The sequence below is a fragment of the Dendrobates tinctorius genome, unplaced genomic scaffold (genome assembly GCF_039654945.1).
Source record: "Dendrobates tinctorius isolate UK_male_01 unplaced genomic scaffold, ASM3965494v1 ptg000182l, whole genome shotgun sequence".
In the NCBI taxonomy this organism is placed as follows: Eukaryota; Metazoa; Chordata; class Amphibia; order Anura; family Dendrobatidae; genus Dendrobates; species Dendrobates tinctorius.
Window position 1 is genome coordinate 3,366,860 of NW_027361849.1, and position 17,950 is coordinate 3,384,809.

General features: G+C 57.7%; 1 protein-coding gene across 4 annotated transcripts in view; it reads right to left on the reverse strand.

Annotated features, from left to right (window-relative positions):
• Nucleotides 1-17,950, reverse strand: part of KALRN (kalirin RhoGEF kinase) — a 256,773-nt gene that overhangs the window by 118,597 nt on the left and 120,226 nt on the right. For 3 of the 4 annotated variants that reach the window (XM_073551939.1, XM_073551935.1, XM_073551934.1), the window contains exon 29: nucleotides 6,046-6,292. In XM_073551939.1, coding sequence (XP_073408040.1) covers nucleotides 6,046-6,292 — 247 coding nt within the window. Of the gene's footprint in view, nucleotides 1-6,045; nucleotides 6,293-17,479; nucleotides 17,624-17,950 lie in introns of those variants that run through there. The other variant, XM_073551936.1, reaches the window with a different exon arrangement.

Here is a 17,950-nt window from a genome sequence, read left to right on the forward strand (position 1 = left end):
GATATTATGTTCTATCTAAATATCTTGATTATTGGATCATAGAAATGATTAAATGTCTGGTGTTCACATTGTACTACAATAAATGTTTCACTTAAATATAAGCAATATATGTGGGAGTCGGAGTCGTGGAGTCGGTGTAAGGGAAATTGAGGAGTCGGAATCGAAGGTTTGGCTTACCGACTCCACAGCCCTGCTGCACACGGGGATCATACTGCACACACCAGGGCACTGCACACGGGGATCATACAGCACACACCAGGGCACTGCACACGGCGATCATACTGCACACAGGGATCATACAGCACACACCAGGGCACTGCACACGGCGATCATACTGCACACAGGGATCATACAGCACACACCAGGGCACTGCACACGGCGATCATACTGCACACACCAGGGCACTGCACACGGGGATCATACTGCACACAGCAGGACACTGCACACGGGGATCATACTGCACACAGCAGGGCACTGCACACGGAGATCATACTGCACACACCAGGACACTGCACACGGAGATCATACTGCACACAGCAGGGCACTGTACACGGGGATCATACTGCACACACCAGGGCACTGCACACGGAGATCATACTGCACACAGCAGGGGCACTGCACACGGGGATCATACTGCACACACCAGGGCACTGCACACGGGGATCATACAGCACACACCAGGGCACTGCACACGAGGATCATACTGCACACAGCAGGGCACTGCACACGGGGATCATACTGCACACACCAGGGCACTGCACACGGGGATCATACTGCACACACCAGGGCACTGCACACGGGGATCATACAGCACACACCAGGGCACTGCACACGGCGATCATACTGCACACAGGGATCATACAGCACACACCAGGGCACTGCACACGGCGATCATACTGCACACAGGGATCATACAGCACACACCAGGGCACTGCACACGGCGATCATACTGCACACACCAGGGCACTGCACACGGGGATCATACTGCACACAGCAGGGCACTGCACACGGGGATCATACTGCACACAGCAGGGCACTGCACACGGGGATCATACTGCACACACCAGGGCACTGCACACGGAGATCATACTGCACACACCAGGACACTGCACACGGAGATCATACTGCACACACCAGGACACTGCACACGGAGATCATACTGCACACAGCAGGGCACTGTACACGGGGATCATACTGCACACACCAGGGCACTGCACACGGAGATCATACTGCACACAGCAGGGCACTGCACACGGGGATCATACTGCACACACCAGGCACTGCACACGGGGATCATACTGCACACACCAGGGCACTGCACACGGGGATCATACAGCACACACCAGGGCACTGCACACGAGGATCATACTGCACACAGCAGGGCACTGCACACGGGGATCATACTGCACACACCAGGGCACTGCACACGGAGATCATACTGCACACAGCAGGGCACTGCACACGGGGATCATACTGCACACACCAGGGCACTGCACACGGGGATCATACAGCACACACCAGGGCACTGCACACAGGGATCATACTGCACACACCAGGGCACTGCACACGAGGATCATACTGCACACACCAGGGCACTGCACACGACGATCATACTGCACACAGCAGGGCACTGCACACGGGGATCATACTGCACACACCAGGCACTGCACACGGGGATCATACTGCACACACCAGGGCACTGCACACGGGGATCATACTGCACACACCAGGGCACTGCACACGGGGATCATACTGCACACACCAGGGCACTGCACACGGGGATCATACTGCACACACCAGGGCACTGCACACGGGGATCATACTGCACACACCAGGGCACTGCACACGGGGATCATACTGCACACACCAGGGCACTGCACACGGGGATCATACTGCACACACCAGGGCACTGCACACAGGGATCATACAGCACACACCAGGGCACTGCACACGGGGATCATACAGCACACACCAGGGCACTGCACACAGCAGGGCACTGCACACGGGGATCATACTGCACACACCAGGGCACTGCACACGGGGATCATACTGCACACACCAGGGCACTGCACACGGGGATCATACTGCACACACCAGGGCACTGCACACGGGGATCATACTGCACACACCAGGGCACTGCACACAGGGATCATACAGCACACACCAGGGCACTGCACACGGGGATCATACTGCACACACCAGGGCACTGCACACGGGGATCATACTGCACACACCAGGGCACTGCACACGGGGATCATACAGCACACACCAGGGCACTGCACACGGGGATCATACTGCACACGAGGATCATACTGCACACACCAGGGCACTGCACACAGGGATCATACAGCACACACCAGGGCACTGCACACGACGATCATACTGCACACAGCAGGGCACTGCACACGGGGATCATACTGCACACACCAGGGCACTTCACACGGGGATCATACTGCACACAGCAGGGCACTGCACACGGGGATCATACTGCACACACCAGGGCACTGCACACGGAGATCATACTGCACACACCAGGGAACTGCACATGGGGATCATACAGAACACACCAGGGAACTGCACATGGGGATCATACAGAACACACCAGGGCACTGCACACGGGGATCATACTGAACACACCAGGGCACTGCACACAGGGATCATACTGCATACACCAGGGAACTCCACATGGGGATCATACAGCACACACCAGGGCACTGCACACAGGGATCATACTGCACACTCCAGGGCACTGCACACAGGGATCATACAGCACACTCCAGGGCACTGCACACAGAGATCATACTGCATACACCAGGGAACTGCATATTGGGATCATACAGCACACACCAGGGCACTGCACACGGGGATCATACTGCACACACCAGGGCACTGCACACGGGGATCATACAGCACACACCAGGGCACTGCACACGAGGATCATACAGCACACACCAGGGCACTGCACACGGGGATCATACAGCACACACCAGGGCACTGCACATGGGGATCATACTGCACACACCAGGGCACTGCACACGGGGATCATACAGCACACACCAGGGCACTGCACACACCAGGGCACTGAACACGGGGATCATACAGCACACACCAGGGCACTGCACACGGGGATCATACTGCACACACCAGGGCACTGAACACGGGGATCATACAGCACACACCAGGGCACTGCACACGGGGATCATACAGCACACACCAGGGCACTGCACACACCTGGGCACTGAACACGGGGATCATACAGCACACACCAGGGCACTGCACACACCAGGGCACTGCACACGGGGATCATACAGCACACACCAGGGAACTGCACACACCAGGGCACTGCACACGGGGATCATACAGCACACACCAGGGCACTGCACACGGGGATCATACTGCACACACCAGGGAACTGCACACACCAGGGCACTGAACACGGGGATCATACAGCACACACCAGGGCACTGCACACGGGGATCATACAGCACACAACAGGGCACTGCACATGGGGATCATACATGGGGATCATACTGCACACACCAGGGAACTGCACACACCAGGGCACTGCACACGGGGATCATACAGCACACACCAGGGCACTGCACACGGGGATCAAACAGCACACACCAGGGCACTGCACACACCTGGGCACTGCAGACGGTGATCATACTGCACACACCAGGGAACTGCACACGGGGATCATACTGCACACACCAGGGCACTGCACACAGGGATCATACAGCATACACCAGGGCACTGCACACGGGGATCATACTGCACACACCAGGGCACTGCACACGGAGATCATACTGCACACACCAGGGCACTGCACACGAGGATCATACTGCACACACCAGGGCACTGCACACGAGGATCATACTGCACACACCAGGGCACTGCACACGGGGATCATACTGCACACGGCGATCATACAGCACACACCAGGGCACTGCACACAGGGATCATACTGCACACACCAGGGAACTGCACACGGGGATCATACTGCACACACCAGGGAACTGCACATGGGGATCATACAGCACACACCAGGGCACTGCACACAGGGATCATACTGCACACTCCAGGGCACTGCACACGGGGATCATACTGCACACACCAGGCACTGCACATGGGGATCATACTGCACAAACCACGGCACTGCACACGAGGATCATACTGCACACACCAGGGCACTGCACACGGGGATCATACTGCACACACCAGGGAACTGCACATGGGGATCATACAGCACACACTAGGGCACTGCACACAGGGATCATACTGCACACTCCAGGGCACTGCACACAGGGATCATACTGCACACACCAGGGCACTGCACACGGAGATCATACTGCATACACCAGGGAACTGCACATGGGGATCATACAGCACACACCAGGGCACTGCACACGGGGATCATACAGCACACACCAGGCACTGCACATGGGGATCATACTGCACAAACCACGGCACTGCACACGAGGATCATACTGCACACACCAGGGCACTGCACACGCGGGGATCATGCTGCACACACTATACATGGAGATCATACTGAAGGTCACTGCGCAGAGGTCATTACTATATGAAGGGGCATTACCAGAATTGGCTTCTCTTATAATTCGATAATTTATGTAACTTTCTCCTTCACAGACGTGGGAGTTGGGTTATGGGAACGATGGCGACTCTGCTGCGGAGAAGACGGCTAAGCAGAGAAACAAAGTATCGGTGTACACAAAAACAACGATGATGTCACAATGGGCGATCACTAAGAATAACAAACTTTGCGAGGCTGCAGCACAGACGGCGCAGATTCTGCCGAGCCGACAGTCTGAGCCCAGGAGCTTTCATTGTGTCCGTCCTGCTCCAGCCAGCGCTGGGCCAGGGGGCTGCAGGGAGGATGCGCCTGTCCTCAGACACAGAGGATATATCATCGTCAGCTCAGGTGCGGAATTTCCAGGGCACAGATCAGATCCCGGCATCTGTTTCCTGAGGCCACCATGCAAGGCGTATGGTGGGGTGACAGGATACCAGCCGGGGGAAGGCTCATCATGTAGGAACAGGTGAATCCCACCTCCCCTTCATTGTCGGAGACTCTGGACCCCCTTCCCTGAGAACCATGGACTCGTTAAATCCTAAGATGCCTCCCTTTCCCGGGTGTCAGGGTGACATTCCAGGGCCGGTGTCGGTGAGGGAAGGACCCTCGCTCTCTGCAGCCAGACGGATGGACGACTCTGCATGACTGATCAGTCAGATGTGATGAGATAAAGCCCCTCATGAATGTGAAGTATGTGAGCCAAAGTGCAAGAGAACCGGATGAAGCAGGTGGCAGAGGACCGGCCGCTGACTACCAAATCCGACACTGAACATGCACCCCCCGTATTCAGAGCCCTGACAGCACAGGTCCACAATGAGTCTATGGGGTTGGGGGGCTTCTGTCAGTCCATAGTTATCGGCAATGTACACGATCCTGGCCTGGAGAAGGAGCGGGGGGAGCACCCCACAGACCTCCTATCACATCCAGAGCTGCACACTCAGTTCTGCTACTTCCCTCTTAACTACCAGTTCTAATTTCATCACAATGTCTGCTTGCAGTCAGTGAAATGCTGAACGGACAGTTTAAAGCCTGTAGATGAAAACAATGATGTTTCTATTCACTGACAGCAAGTAGGCAAATAAACCAGAGAGGAAGGGAAAAGAATAAAAGTAGAGGAGGAGAAGAGGAAGGAAGGATCTTCTGTAATGAAGGAGACTCCGAACCCCCGATGTGGAGATCCACCCGAAACAAGCCTGCTTATTTATTACCAGCCGCCCCATGGGATTGGAAGTGGCCCTTTAATTGGGACGCTACAGCAGATTATAGGAAGAGATCGCCATCTACTGGACACAATGCAAAGCACAGAAAAAGTCCAACATGGTGACATCAGAAGACATTCATAAAGGAACACAAGGTGGGTCCCAGAGACCGTCACCAGGCTTTAGACACCACCCTGGGGACCCCACCATTCAGGTAACAGCTGTACACTCATGAACGTCCCATCTTACCTTTTCCTGGGGGGAAGAAACACTCCATCTCCACACTGCTGCGTGAATGGGCGATGCAGAGGGCGCTGCTGGGGACCAGTCCTTCCTGCGGGGGGCTCCTGTCTGTTGTTCGCACCAGGTACCAGCCAGGCCGTTCGCTCGGCTTCTCCAGCAGCTCCACCGTCTGCCCGACCTGGATGCTGAGCTCATTACTGTGAATGGCGATGAAATCCTGCAGAACTGTCGTCAGTTCACAGCCGCCGGACAGCTGCAAGAGAGGAAAGCTGGCGTGAAAACCACATGCAATGTGTACAGGGGGCAGAGTAACCACAGGGTCTGTACCACAGTACATAGCATGGTGGCTCAGTGGTCAGCACTGTACTGTTTACAGTATAGGGAGCAAAGAGGCTCAGTGGTTACTACTAATATACACGGCAGCATGGTGGCTAAGCGGTTAGCACTAATATATAGAGAGAGCAGCATGGTGGCTCAGTGGTCAGCACTGCAATATATAGGGCAGCATGTTTGCTCAGTGGTCAACACTGTACTGTATATAGAAAGCACAGAGGCTCAGTTGTTACCACTAATATATATGGCAGTATGGTGGCTAAGTGGTTAGCACTAATATATATTTGCCTGGTGGCTCAGTGGTTAGCACTGCAGCGCTGGAGTCCTGGGTTCAAATCCCACCAAAGACAACATCTGCAAGGAGTTTGTATGTTCTCCCCGGGTTTGTGTGGGTTTCCTCCGGGTTCTCCGGTTTCCTCCCACATTCCAAAGACATACTGATAGGGAATTTAGATTGTGAGCTACATCGGGGACAGTGATGATATAATGTGCAGAATATGTTAGCGCTATATAAAAATAAAGATTATTATTATTAGTAGTAACATAGTTAGCAAAAAAGCCATGTGTCCGTCCAGTTCAGCCTATATTCCATCAGAATAAATCCCCAGATCTCCGTCCTTCTAAAGAACCTAATCACTGTAAGATACAATATTGTTACGCTCCAGGAAGACATCCAGGCCTCTCCTGAACCCCTCGGCTGAGTTCGCCATCACCACCTCCTCAGGCAGGGAATTCCAGATTCTCACTGCCCTAACAGTAAAGAATCCTCTTCTATGTTGGTGGAGAAACCTTCTCTCCTCCAGGCGCAGAGAATGCCCCCTTGTGACCGTCACCTTCCTTGGTATAAACAGATCCTCGGAGAGATATTTGTATTGCCCCCTTATATACTTATACATGGTTATTAGATCGCCCCTCAGTCGTCTTTTTTCTAGACTAAATAATCCTAATTTTGCTAATCTCTCTGGGTATTGTAGTTACCCCAACCCCCTTTATTAATTTTGTTGCCCTTCTTTGTACCCGCTCTAGTTCCATTATATCCTTCCTGACCACCGGTGCCCAAAACTGTACACAGTCCTCCATGTGCTGTCTAACCGGTGATTTGTACAGAGGCAGTATTAGGCCATGTGCACACGCTGCGGTTTTTGCTGCGGTTCTGCTGCAGTTTTGACCGCAGCAGAACTGTAGCAGTTCTGCAGCCAGTGTACAGTAGCATGTTATCCTATGGGATTAACATTCTGCTGTGCACACGCTGCGGATTTTTACCTGCGGAAAAGCTGCGTTTTTTTTTCGGCAGCATGTCAATTGTTTCTGCGGATTCTGCTGCGGTTTGCCACCTATTCCATTGTCCAGGTGGCAAACCGCAGGGCAAAACCGCAGGCCAATCCGCAGGAAAAACCGCATGTCATTTTACCTGCGGTTCCACAGATATGAATCCGCAGACGAATCTGCAGTGTGTGCACTTAGCCTAATGCTCTCATCATGTGTATCCAGACCTCTTTTAATGCCCCCCATGATCCTGTTTGCCTTGGCAGCCGCTGCCTGGCACTGGCTGCTCCAGGTAAGTTTATCATTAACTAGGATCCCCAAGTCCTTCTCCAGGTCAGATTTACCCAGTGGTTTCCCGTTCAGTGTGTAAAAGTGTTCAGTGTATAGTATTATTACTATATATAGTGCAGCACGCTGGCTCAGTGGTTAGCACTGTACTGTATATAGGGAGCACGGTGCCTCAGTGGTCAGCATTGTACTACTATATATAGAGCAGCACGACTACTCAATGGTCAGCACTATACTTTATATAAAGTAGCATCGTGGCTCAGTGGTTAGCACTGTACTATATTATTATTTATTATTATAGCGCCATTTATTCCATGGCGCTTTACATGTGAGGAGGGGTGTACATAAATACAAGTACAGTAGTCTCAAACAATACAAGTCACAACTGGTACAGGAGGAGAGTGGACCCTGCCCGCGAGGGCTCACAATCACAATCTATAATTAGGGCAGCACGTAGCTCTATACTAAATATAGGGCAGTGCGGTGGCTCAGTGGTTAGAACTGTACTATATAAAGGGCAACACCGTGGCTCAGTGCTTAGCACTGAATGTACTATATAACAGGCAATAGTAGCTCAGTGGTTAGCACTGAACTATATACAGGGAAGCACAGTGGCTCAGTGATTATTATTGTACAATATTTGGTTCAATACTTTGGCTCAGTGGTTAACAATGCACTATATATAGGACAGTACGATTGCTAGGTGGTTAGCACTACTATATAAAGGGCAACACCGTGGCTCAGTGGTTAGCACTGTACTATACAACTGGCAACATTGTGGCTCAGTGGTTAGCACTGTGCTATACAACTGGCAACATTGTGGCTCAGTGTTTAGCACTGTACTATATATAGGACAGCACGGTGGTTCAGTAGTTATCATTGTACTATATATGATTCAGCACTTTGGCTCAGTGGTTAATACTGTACTATATATAGGGCACACGGTGGCTCAGGTAGCAGACACAAGAGTCCCTCACAGGAAGGACTGGTCTCCAGCAGCGCCACCATGCTGTCCTATATTTTAGTACAGTCCTAACTACTGAGACACCGTGCTGCCCGAGATATAATACAATGCTGACTACTGAGCCATCATTCCGTAGCAGGATCTACAGTGCCAGTCCACCAGCAGCAGCAGCTACGGTGCAGCCACTGAGACCATCGTCACCGGCCACATCACAGATACGAGGTGTCAATAATCCTCATGTAATGGCAGGACACCCTTGTGGTTTGATGGCCACAGACACCCGACTGCCGCAGCGCGATCTACAGATCTGTAAAGTTATCCGAGTGGGATCAAAGTGGCCGGAAAACACAGGTCACAAAAAATGAAGCAGAACGAGGAAAACAAAAGTCAAAATCTACAACACTAAAGAAAAAATGTCGTGCCACAAGTTCCCCAACAAAGAAAAATAGATATTTACTGCTTCTGCTACTGAGTGCACGAACCCAGAGAAGACTCCGAAAACTGGCAACAGCGGCACTGCCTGTACACCAGGTCAATAACGGAGCACGGCTGTGATCTACGGGTGCTGATCCCTGGGTGTGGGGGTTCCAGCCAGCAATCTCTGGGGGGGAGTGGGGTGGGTTGCAGGTGCTGATCCCCGGGTGTGGGGGGTGCAGCCAGCAATCTCTGGGGGGGGTTTCAGGTGCTGATCCCCAGGTGTGGGGGGTGCAGCCAGCAATCTCTGGGGGGGGGTTGCAGGTGCTGATCCCCGGGTGTGGGGGGTGCAGCCAGCAATCTCTGGGGGGGGAGTGGGGTGGGTTGCAGGTGCTGATCCCCGGGTGTGGGGGTTGCAGCCAGCAATCTCTGTGGGGGGGTTGCAGGTGCTGATCCCCGGGTGTGGGGGTTGCAGCCGGCAATCTTTGGGGGGGGGGGGGGGGGGGCGGTTGCTTGCAGGTGCTGATGCCCGGGTGTGGGGGTTGCAGCCAGCAATCTCTGGGGGGGGGGGTTGCAGTTGCTGATCCCCGGGTGTGGGGGTTGCAGCCAGCAATCTTTGGGGGGGGGGCGGTTGCTTGCAGGTGCTGATCCCCGGGTGTGGGGGTTGCAGCCAGCAATCTCTGGGGGGGGTTGCAGGTGCTGATCCCCGGGTGTGGGGGTTGCAGCCAGCAATCTCTGGGGGGGGGTGTATGCAGGTGCTGATCCCCGGGTGTGGGGGGTGCAGCCAGCAATCTCTGGGGGGGGGTTGTTGCAGGTGCTGATCCCCGTGTGTGAGGGTTGCAGCCAGCAATCTCTGGGGGGGTGGGTTGCAGGTGCTGATCCCCGGGTGTGCAGACAACACTAAAGAAAAAATGTCGTGCCACCAGTTCCCCAACAAAGAAAAATAGATATTTACTGCTTCTGCTACTGAGTGCACGAACCAAGAGAAGACTCCGAAAACTGGCAACAGCGGCACTGCCTGTACACCAGGTCAATAACGGAGCACGGCTGTGATCTACGGGTGCTGATCCCTGGGTGTGGGGGTTGCAGCCAGCAATCTCTGGGGGGGAGTGGGGTGGGTTGCAGGTGCTGATCCCCGGGTGTGGGGGGTGCAGCCAGCAATCTCTGGGGGGGGGGAGTGGGGTGGGTTGCAGGTGCTGATCCCCGGGTGTGGGGGTTGCAGCCAGCAATCTCTGTGGGGGGGTTGCAGGTGCTGATCCCCGGGTGTGGGGGTTGCAGCCAGCAATCTCTGTGGGGGGGTTGCAGGTGCTGATCCCCGGGTGTGGGGGTTGCAGCCAGCAATCTTTGGGGGGGGGGGGGGGGGGGGTTGCTTGCAGGTGCTGATGCCCGGGTGTGGGGGTTGCAGCCAGCAATCTCTGGGGGGGGGGGTTGCAGTTGCTGATCCCCGGGTGTGGGGGTTGCAGCCAGCAATCTTTGGGGGGGGGGCGGTTGCTTGCAGGTGCTGATCCCCGGGTGTGGGGGTTGCAGCCAGCAATCTCTGGGGGGGGTTGCAGGTGCTGATCCCCGGGTGTGGGGGTTGCAGCCAGCAATCTCTGGGGGGGGGTGTATGCAGGTGCTGATCCCTGGGTGTGGGGGGTGCAGCCAGCAATCTCTGGGGGGGGTTGTTGCAGGTGCTGATCCCCGTGTGTGAGGGTTGCAGCCAGCAATCTCTGGGGGGGTGGGTTGCAGGTGCTGATCCCCGGGTGTGCAGACAGCAATCTCTGGGGGGGGTTGCAGTTGCTGATCCCAGTGTGTGAGGGTTGCAGCCAGCAATCTCTGGGGGGGGAGTGGGGTGGGTTGCAGGTGCTGATCCCCGGGTGGGGGGGTTGCAGGTGCTGATCCCCGGGTGTGGGGGTTGCAGCCAGCAATCTTTGGGGGGGGGGGGGGGGGGCGGTTGCTTGCAGGTGCTGATCCCCGGGTGTGGGGGTTGCAGCCAGCAATCTCTGGGGGGGGGGTTGCAGTTGCTGATCCCCGGGTGTGGGGGTTGCAGCCAGCAATCTTTGGGGGGGGGGGGGGGGGCGGTTGCTTGCAGGTGCTGATCCCCGGGTGTGGGGGTTGCAGCCAGCAATCTCTGGGGGGGTTGCAGGTGCTGATCCCCGGGTGTGGGGGTTGCAGCCAGCAATCTCTGGGGGGGGGGGTGTATGCAGGTGCTGATCCCCGGGTGTGGGGGGGTGCAGCCAGCAATCTCTGGGGGGGGGGGTTGCAGGTGCTGATCCCCGGGTGTGGGGGGTGCAGCCAGCAATCTCTGGGGGGGGAGTGGGGTGGGTTGCAGGTGCTGATCCCCGGGTGTGGGGGTTGCAGCCAGCAATCTCTGGGGGGGGTTGCAGGTGCTGATCCCCGGGTGTGGGGGTTGCAGCCAGCAATCTCTGGGGGGGGTTGCAGGTGCTGATCCCCGGGTGTGGGGGGTGCAGCCAGCAATCTCTGGGGGGGGGTTGCAGGTGCTGATCCCCGGGTGTGGGGGGTGCAGCCAGCAATCTCTGGGGGGGAGTGGGGTGGGTTGCAGGTGCTGATCCCCGGGTGTGGGGGTTGCAGCCAGCAATCTCTGTGGGGGGGTTGCAGGTGCTGATCCCCGGGTGTGGGGGTTGCAGCCAGCAATCTTTGGGGGGGGGGGGGGCGGTTGCTTGCAGGTGCTGATCCCCGGGTGTGGGGGTTGCAGCCAGCAATCTCTGGGGGGGGGTTGCAGGTGCTGATCCCCGGGTGTGGGGGTTGCAGCCAGCAATCTTTGGGGGGGGGGGGGCGGTTGCTTGCAGGTGCTGATCCCCGGGTGTGGGGGTTGCAGCCAGCAATCTCTGGGGGGGGGTTGCAGTTGCTGATCCCCGGGTGTGGGGGTTGCAGCCAGCAATCTTTGGGGGGGGGGGGGCGGTTGCTTGCAGGTGCTGATCCCCGGGTGTGGGGGTTGCAGCCAGCAATCTCTGGGGGGGGTTGCAGGTGCTGATCCCCGGGTGTGGGGGTTGCAGCCAGCAATCTCTGGGGGGGGTGTATGCAGGTGCTGATCCCCGGGTGTGCAGACAGCAATCTCTGGGGGGGGTTGCAGTTGCTGATCCCAGTGTGTGGGGGGTGCAGCCAGCAATCTCTGGGGGGGGGGGTTGCAGGTGCTGATCCCCGGGTGTGGGGGTTGCAGCCAGCAATCTCTGGGGGGGGAGTGGGGTGGGTTGCAGGTGCTGATCCCCGGGTGTGGGGGTTGCAGCCAGCAATCTCTGTGGGGGGGTTGCAGGTGCTGATCCCCGGGTGTGGGGGTTGCAGCCAGCAATCTTTGGGGGGGGGGGGGGCGGTTGCTTGCAGGTGCTGATCCCCGGGTGTGGGGGTTGCAGCCAGCAATCTCTGGGGGGGGGTTGCAGTTGCTGATCCCCGGGTGTGGGGGTTGCAGCCAGCAATCTTTGGGGGGGGGGGGCGGTTGCTTGCAGGTGCTGATCCCCGGGTGTGGGGGTTGCAGCCAGCAATCTCTGGGGGGGGTTGCAGGTGCTGATCCCCGGGTGTGGGGGTTGCAGCCAGCAATCTCTGGGGGGGGGGGGTGTATGCAGGTGCTGATCCCCGGGTGTGGGGGGTACAGCCAGCAATCTCTGGGGGGGGGTTGCAGGTGCTGATCCCCGGGTGTGGGGGGTGCAGCCAGCAATCTCTGGGGGGGGAGTGGGGTGGGTTGCAGGTGCTGATCCCCGGGTGTGGGGGTTGCAGCCAGCAATCTCTGGGGGGGGTTGCAGGTGCTGATCCCCGGGTGTGGGGGTTGCAGCCAGCAATCTCTGGGGGGGGGTTGCAGGTGCTGATCCCCGGGTGTGGGGGGTGCAGCCAGCAATCTCTGGGGGGGGGTTGCAGGTGCTGATCCCCGGGTGTGGGGGGTGCAGCCAGCAATCTCTGGGGGGGGAGTGGGGTGGGTTGCAGGTGCTGATCCCCGGGTGTGGGGGTTGCAGCCAGCAATCTCTGTGGGGGGGTTGCAGGTGCTGATCCCCGGGTGTGGGGGTTGCAGCCAGCAATCTTTGGGGGGGGGGGGGGGCGGTTGCTTGCAGGTGCTGATCCCCGGGTGTGGGGGTTGCAGCCAGCAATCTCTGGGGGGGGGTTGCAGTTGCTGATCCCCGGGTGTGGGGGTTGCAGCCAGCAATCTTTGGGGGGGGGGGCGGTTGCTTGCAGGTGCTGATCCCCGGGTGTGGGGGTTGCAGCCAGCAATCTCTGGGGGGGGTTGCAGGTGCTGATCCCCGGGTGTGGGGGGTGCAGCCAGCAATCTCTGGGGGGGGGTGTATGCAGGTGCTGATCCCCGGGTGTGGGGGGTGCAGCCAGCAATCTCTGGGGGGGGGTTGCAGGTGCTGATCCCCGGGTGTGGGGGGTGCAGCCAGCAATCTCTGTGGGGGGGTTGCAGGTGCTGATCCCCGGGTGTGGGGGTTGCACTCAGCAATCTTTGGGGGGGGGGGGGGCGGTTGCTTGCAGGTGCTGATCCCCGGGTGTGGGGGTTGCAGCCAGCAATCTCTGGGGGGGGGTTGCAGTTGCTGATCCCCGGGTGTGGGGGTTGCAGCCAGCAATCTTTGGGGGGGGGGGGGGCGGTTGCTTGCAGGTGCTGATCCCCGGGTGTGGGGGTTGCAGCCAGCAATCTCTGGGGGGGGTTGCAGGTGCTGATCCCCGGGTGTGGGGGTTGCAGCCAGCAATCTCTGGGGGGGGGTGTATGCAGGTGCTGATCCCCGGGTGTGGGGGGTGCAGCCAGCAATCTCTGGGGGGGGTTGTTGCAGGTGCTGATCCCCGTGTGTGAGGGTTGCAGCCAGCAATCTCTGGGGGGGTGGGTTGCAGGTGCTGATCCCCGGGTGTGGGGGGTGCAGACAGCAATCTCTGGGGGGGGTTGCAGTTGCTGATCCCAGTGTGTGAGGGTTGCAGCCAGCAATCTCTGGGGGGGTGGGTTGCAGGTGCTGATCCCCGGGTGTGGGGGGTGCAGCCAGCAATCTCTGGGGGGGGAGTGGGGTGGGTTGCAGGTGCTGATCCCCGGGTGTGGGGGTTGCAGCCAGCAATCTCTGTGGGGGGGTTGCAGGTGCTGATCCCCGGGTGTGGGGGTTGCAGCCAGCAATCTTTGGGGGGGGGGGGGGGCGGTTGCTTGCAGGCGCTGATCCCCGGGTGTGGGGGTTGCAGCCAGCAATCTCTGGGGGGGGGGGTTGCAGTTGCTGATCCCCGGGTGTGGGGGTTGCAGCCAGCAATCTTTGGGGGGGGGGGGGGGGCGGTTGCTTGCAGGTGCTGATCCCCGGGTGTGGGGGTTGCAGCCAGCAATCTCTGGGGGGGGGTTGCAGGTGCTGATCCCCGGGTGTGGGGGTTGCAGCCAGCAATCTCTGGGGGGGGGTGTATGCAGGTGCTGATCCCCGGGTGTGGGGGGTGCAGCCAGCAATCTCTGGGGGGGGTTGTTGCAGGTGCTGATCCCCGTGTGTGAGGGTTGCAGCCAGCAATCTCTGGGGGGGTGGGTTGCAGGTGCTGATCCCCGAGTGTGGGGGGTGCAGACAGCAATCTCTGGGGGGGGTTGCAGTTGCTGATCCCAGTGTGTGAGGGTTGCAGCCAGCAATCTCTGGGGGGGGTTGTTGCAGGTGCTGATCCCCGTGTGTGAGGGTTGCAGCCAGCAATCTCTGGGGGGGGTTGTTGCAGGTGCTGATCCCCGTGTGTGAGGGTTGCAGCCAGCAATCTCTGGGGGGGTGGGTTGCAGGTGCTGATCCCCGGGTGTGGGGGGTGCAGACAGCAATCTCTGGGGGGGGTTGCAGTTGCTGATCCCAGTGTGTGAGGGTTGCAGCCAGCAATCTCTGGGGGGGGTGTATGCAGGTGCTGATCCCCGAGTGTGGGGGTTGCAGCCAGCAATCTCTGGGGGGGGGGGGAGTGGGGTGGGTTGTAGGTGCTGATCCCCGGGTGTGGGGGTTGCAGCCAGCAATCTCGGGGGGGGGGGGGGGAGTGGGGTGGGTTGCAGGTGCTGATCCCCGGGTGTGGGGGTTGCAGCCAGCAATCTCTGGGGGGGGAGTGGGGTGGGTTGCAGGTGCTGATCCCCGGGTGTGGGGGGTGCAGCCAGCAGTCTCTGGGGGGGGGGGAGTGGGGTGGGTTGCAGGTGCTGATCCCCGGGTGTGGGGGTTGCAGCCAGCAATCTCTGTGGGGGGGTTGCAGGTGCTGATCCCCGGGTGTGGGGGTTGCAGCCAGCAATCTCTGGGGGGGGGGGGGGGGGGCGGTTGCTTGCAGGTGCTGATCCCCGGGTGTGGGGGTTGCAGCCAGCAATCTGGGGGGGGGGGGGGGGGGGACTGTTCTTGAGGGAAGGCGCTGATGATGACACCACGGTGACGCTGTGGGTGATGCCAAATACTTGCCGCAATCGCAGACTTTAACCCCTTATCTGCGGCGTCCTGACCCTTGGATGCCGTATACACATGTATACAGCACACAGGAACTCCTCCTGCTCATGGTGGCAGAATGGAGAGCGCCTTAGGCTGCATGATCCTGTCTGGAGGGCTCTGCGCAGTCTATTCTCTACTGTTATCAGCCACCTTACAAAGCGTGGTACAATAAGAAACGTTACACAATTTTCCATACTTTTTTATGCTCCATTTTACCATTTTCTAAATCTCTGCTTTCTATCGGTACAAAAATTGATTTTAGCAAATGCTGTTAAAAGCCACAAGCTGGAAACCTGTGGTCATACTTGTCACAGCTGAGGGGTTGTCGCAGCGTCAGTAGGAGCCGCAGGTGAGAATGTTTCACTTCCACTTCACAGTCCGGTCAGGCGGCTCTTGCCCCAGACTCTGGGAGGAAAGGCGTCTCCGATCCGGCATGGACTTTAACCTCACACTGAAGACACAATCCATTAACCCCAGCACAGCCAGAACCTCACTGCCGGTGCCAGCTCTGATTAGGGTTAGGCTATGTGCACACGTTGTGGATTTTTATGCAGATCCAGAGTTTTTTGACGCGCGGATTAGTCTATGTTAAATTAAGAATTGCTGTTAAGAATCTGCAACGTGTGAACATACCCTTAATGGGGATCTGCCCCCACATGTGGCCTATGTATCTATTCCTATGGGCAGTCAGGTTATAAATGGTTGAGGATGGCGCTCTCTGGATGTCTCATATCAGACGTCTGCTTATGGGGAAATCATCTGCTATCATTTTATGTAAATGAGCTCTTCCAGGCTATGGGCGGAGCGCTGCCTGGAGAATAACTCCGCCCCCAGAGATTATTACACAAGAAGGGGGTGTTATCAGACGGACAGCGCAGGGCAGAGGGGCAGCAGACAGCGCAGGGGTGCAGTGGGTGGCGCACAGCAGAGGTGCAGAGGACGGCGCAAGGTAGAGTGGCAGCGGATGGCGGAGGGGAGGCGGACGACAGAGAGGCAGCGGATGGAAGGAAGACAGAGGATGGAAGAGGCGCAGTGGACAGCGCAGGGCAGAGGAACAGCAGACCACAGAGGCAGAGGGCGGCGCAGGGCAGAGGTGCAGTGGACAGTGCAGGGCAGAGGAACAGCAGAACGGAGAGGTAGAGGGTGGCGCAGGGCAGAGGTGCAGTGAACATTGCAGGGTAGAGGGGCAGAAGAGGGCAGCGAGCAGAGGAACAGTGGACAGCGCAGGGCAGAAGGGTAGAGGACCACATTGAAACCTACCTGTCATTTGTGCTCTCAGAGTGAATCTAGGGTCTCCACAGAAGGGTACACAGCTAATGCTGGACCCAGGACCATCATTGATAGTGTAAGCCTGAAGGTATTATAAGCCCAGGTGTCATGTCTTACTCACTTTCATTTCATGGCGTGGGGGAGGGGTGGACAATTGTGCCCTGTAGTATGAACCAGCACCAGAAGAGGGGACGGTAATTTGATTTTGCCACCTGTGCTGTGTATGACCCGGCAGGAGACCCCCCAGAGTCCCGGGGCACAATGAAGGCATTGTATATGGAGCCTGACGGGGGTTAATCAGTGGCCAGGCAGGCAGCTCTTGGCTGTAGGTTACTTCTGGAGCCAGGGTTGCATTGCCCTGTAAAACCCAGGACCAGACCACAGCCCGTGACCCCAACAGCCCCCAACACTGTCACCTGCCGCACTCAGCACACTCCACCCAGAGACCGGGGTAACAACCTGCGACCAGAACCTCTCTACAACCACCCAGACATGAAGAAAGTGCTGCAGAGCATTGCACGAGCCATCTACTTACAGCTGACGCCCGCCTTGTCTGCTTCATGTTCAGCCACTTTTTCATGGTGACTCTCCACCCTCGCCCCGGAGACTACACGGCACAGCAGGGCGGTTGTAGCAGTGTGTGGGTGCAGCTGCAGAGTGTCTGCAAACTGTGACACCAGGGGCCGGCACAGCCCGCAGCACAATCACATGTGTGTCAGGAACGTCTTGTGATTAGCATAGAGGAGAAGGAAGACGGCGGCAAAGTACAGAGAGCTGCGGGCTGGCAGAGGATACGGCATGTACGCCACAAACCGCTCCGCATACAGGCTGATGGGAGGACGTATCATATGGCAAGGGAGCAACTGCGGAGCCTCATCCCGCAACTAAGCAGACACTGAACACCAGCACGGAGATCTAGGCTACGCTGCTCCTCCGCAGATCCTGAACTCATGAACCAGGCAGCCCTGGATGAGCAGAGCCCCCCAGATAGAGAAGGGGTGATTGT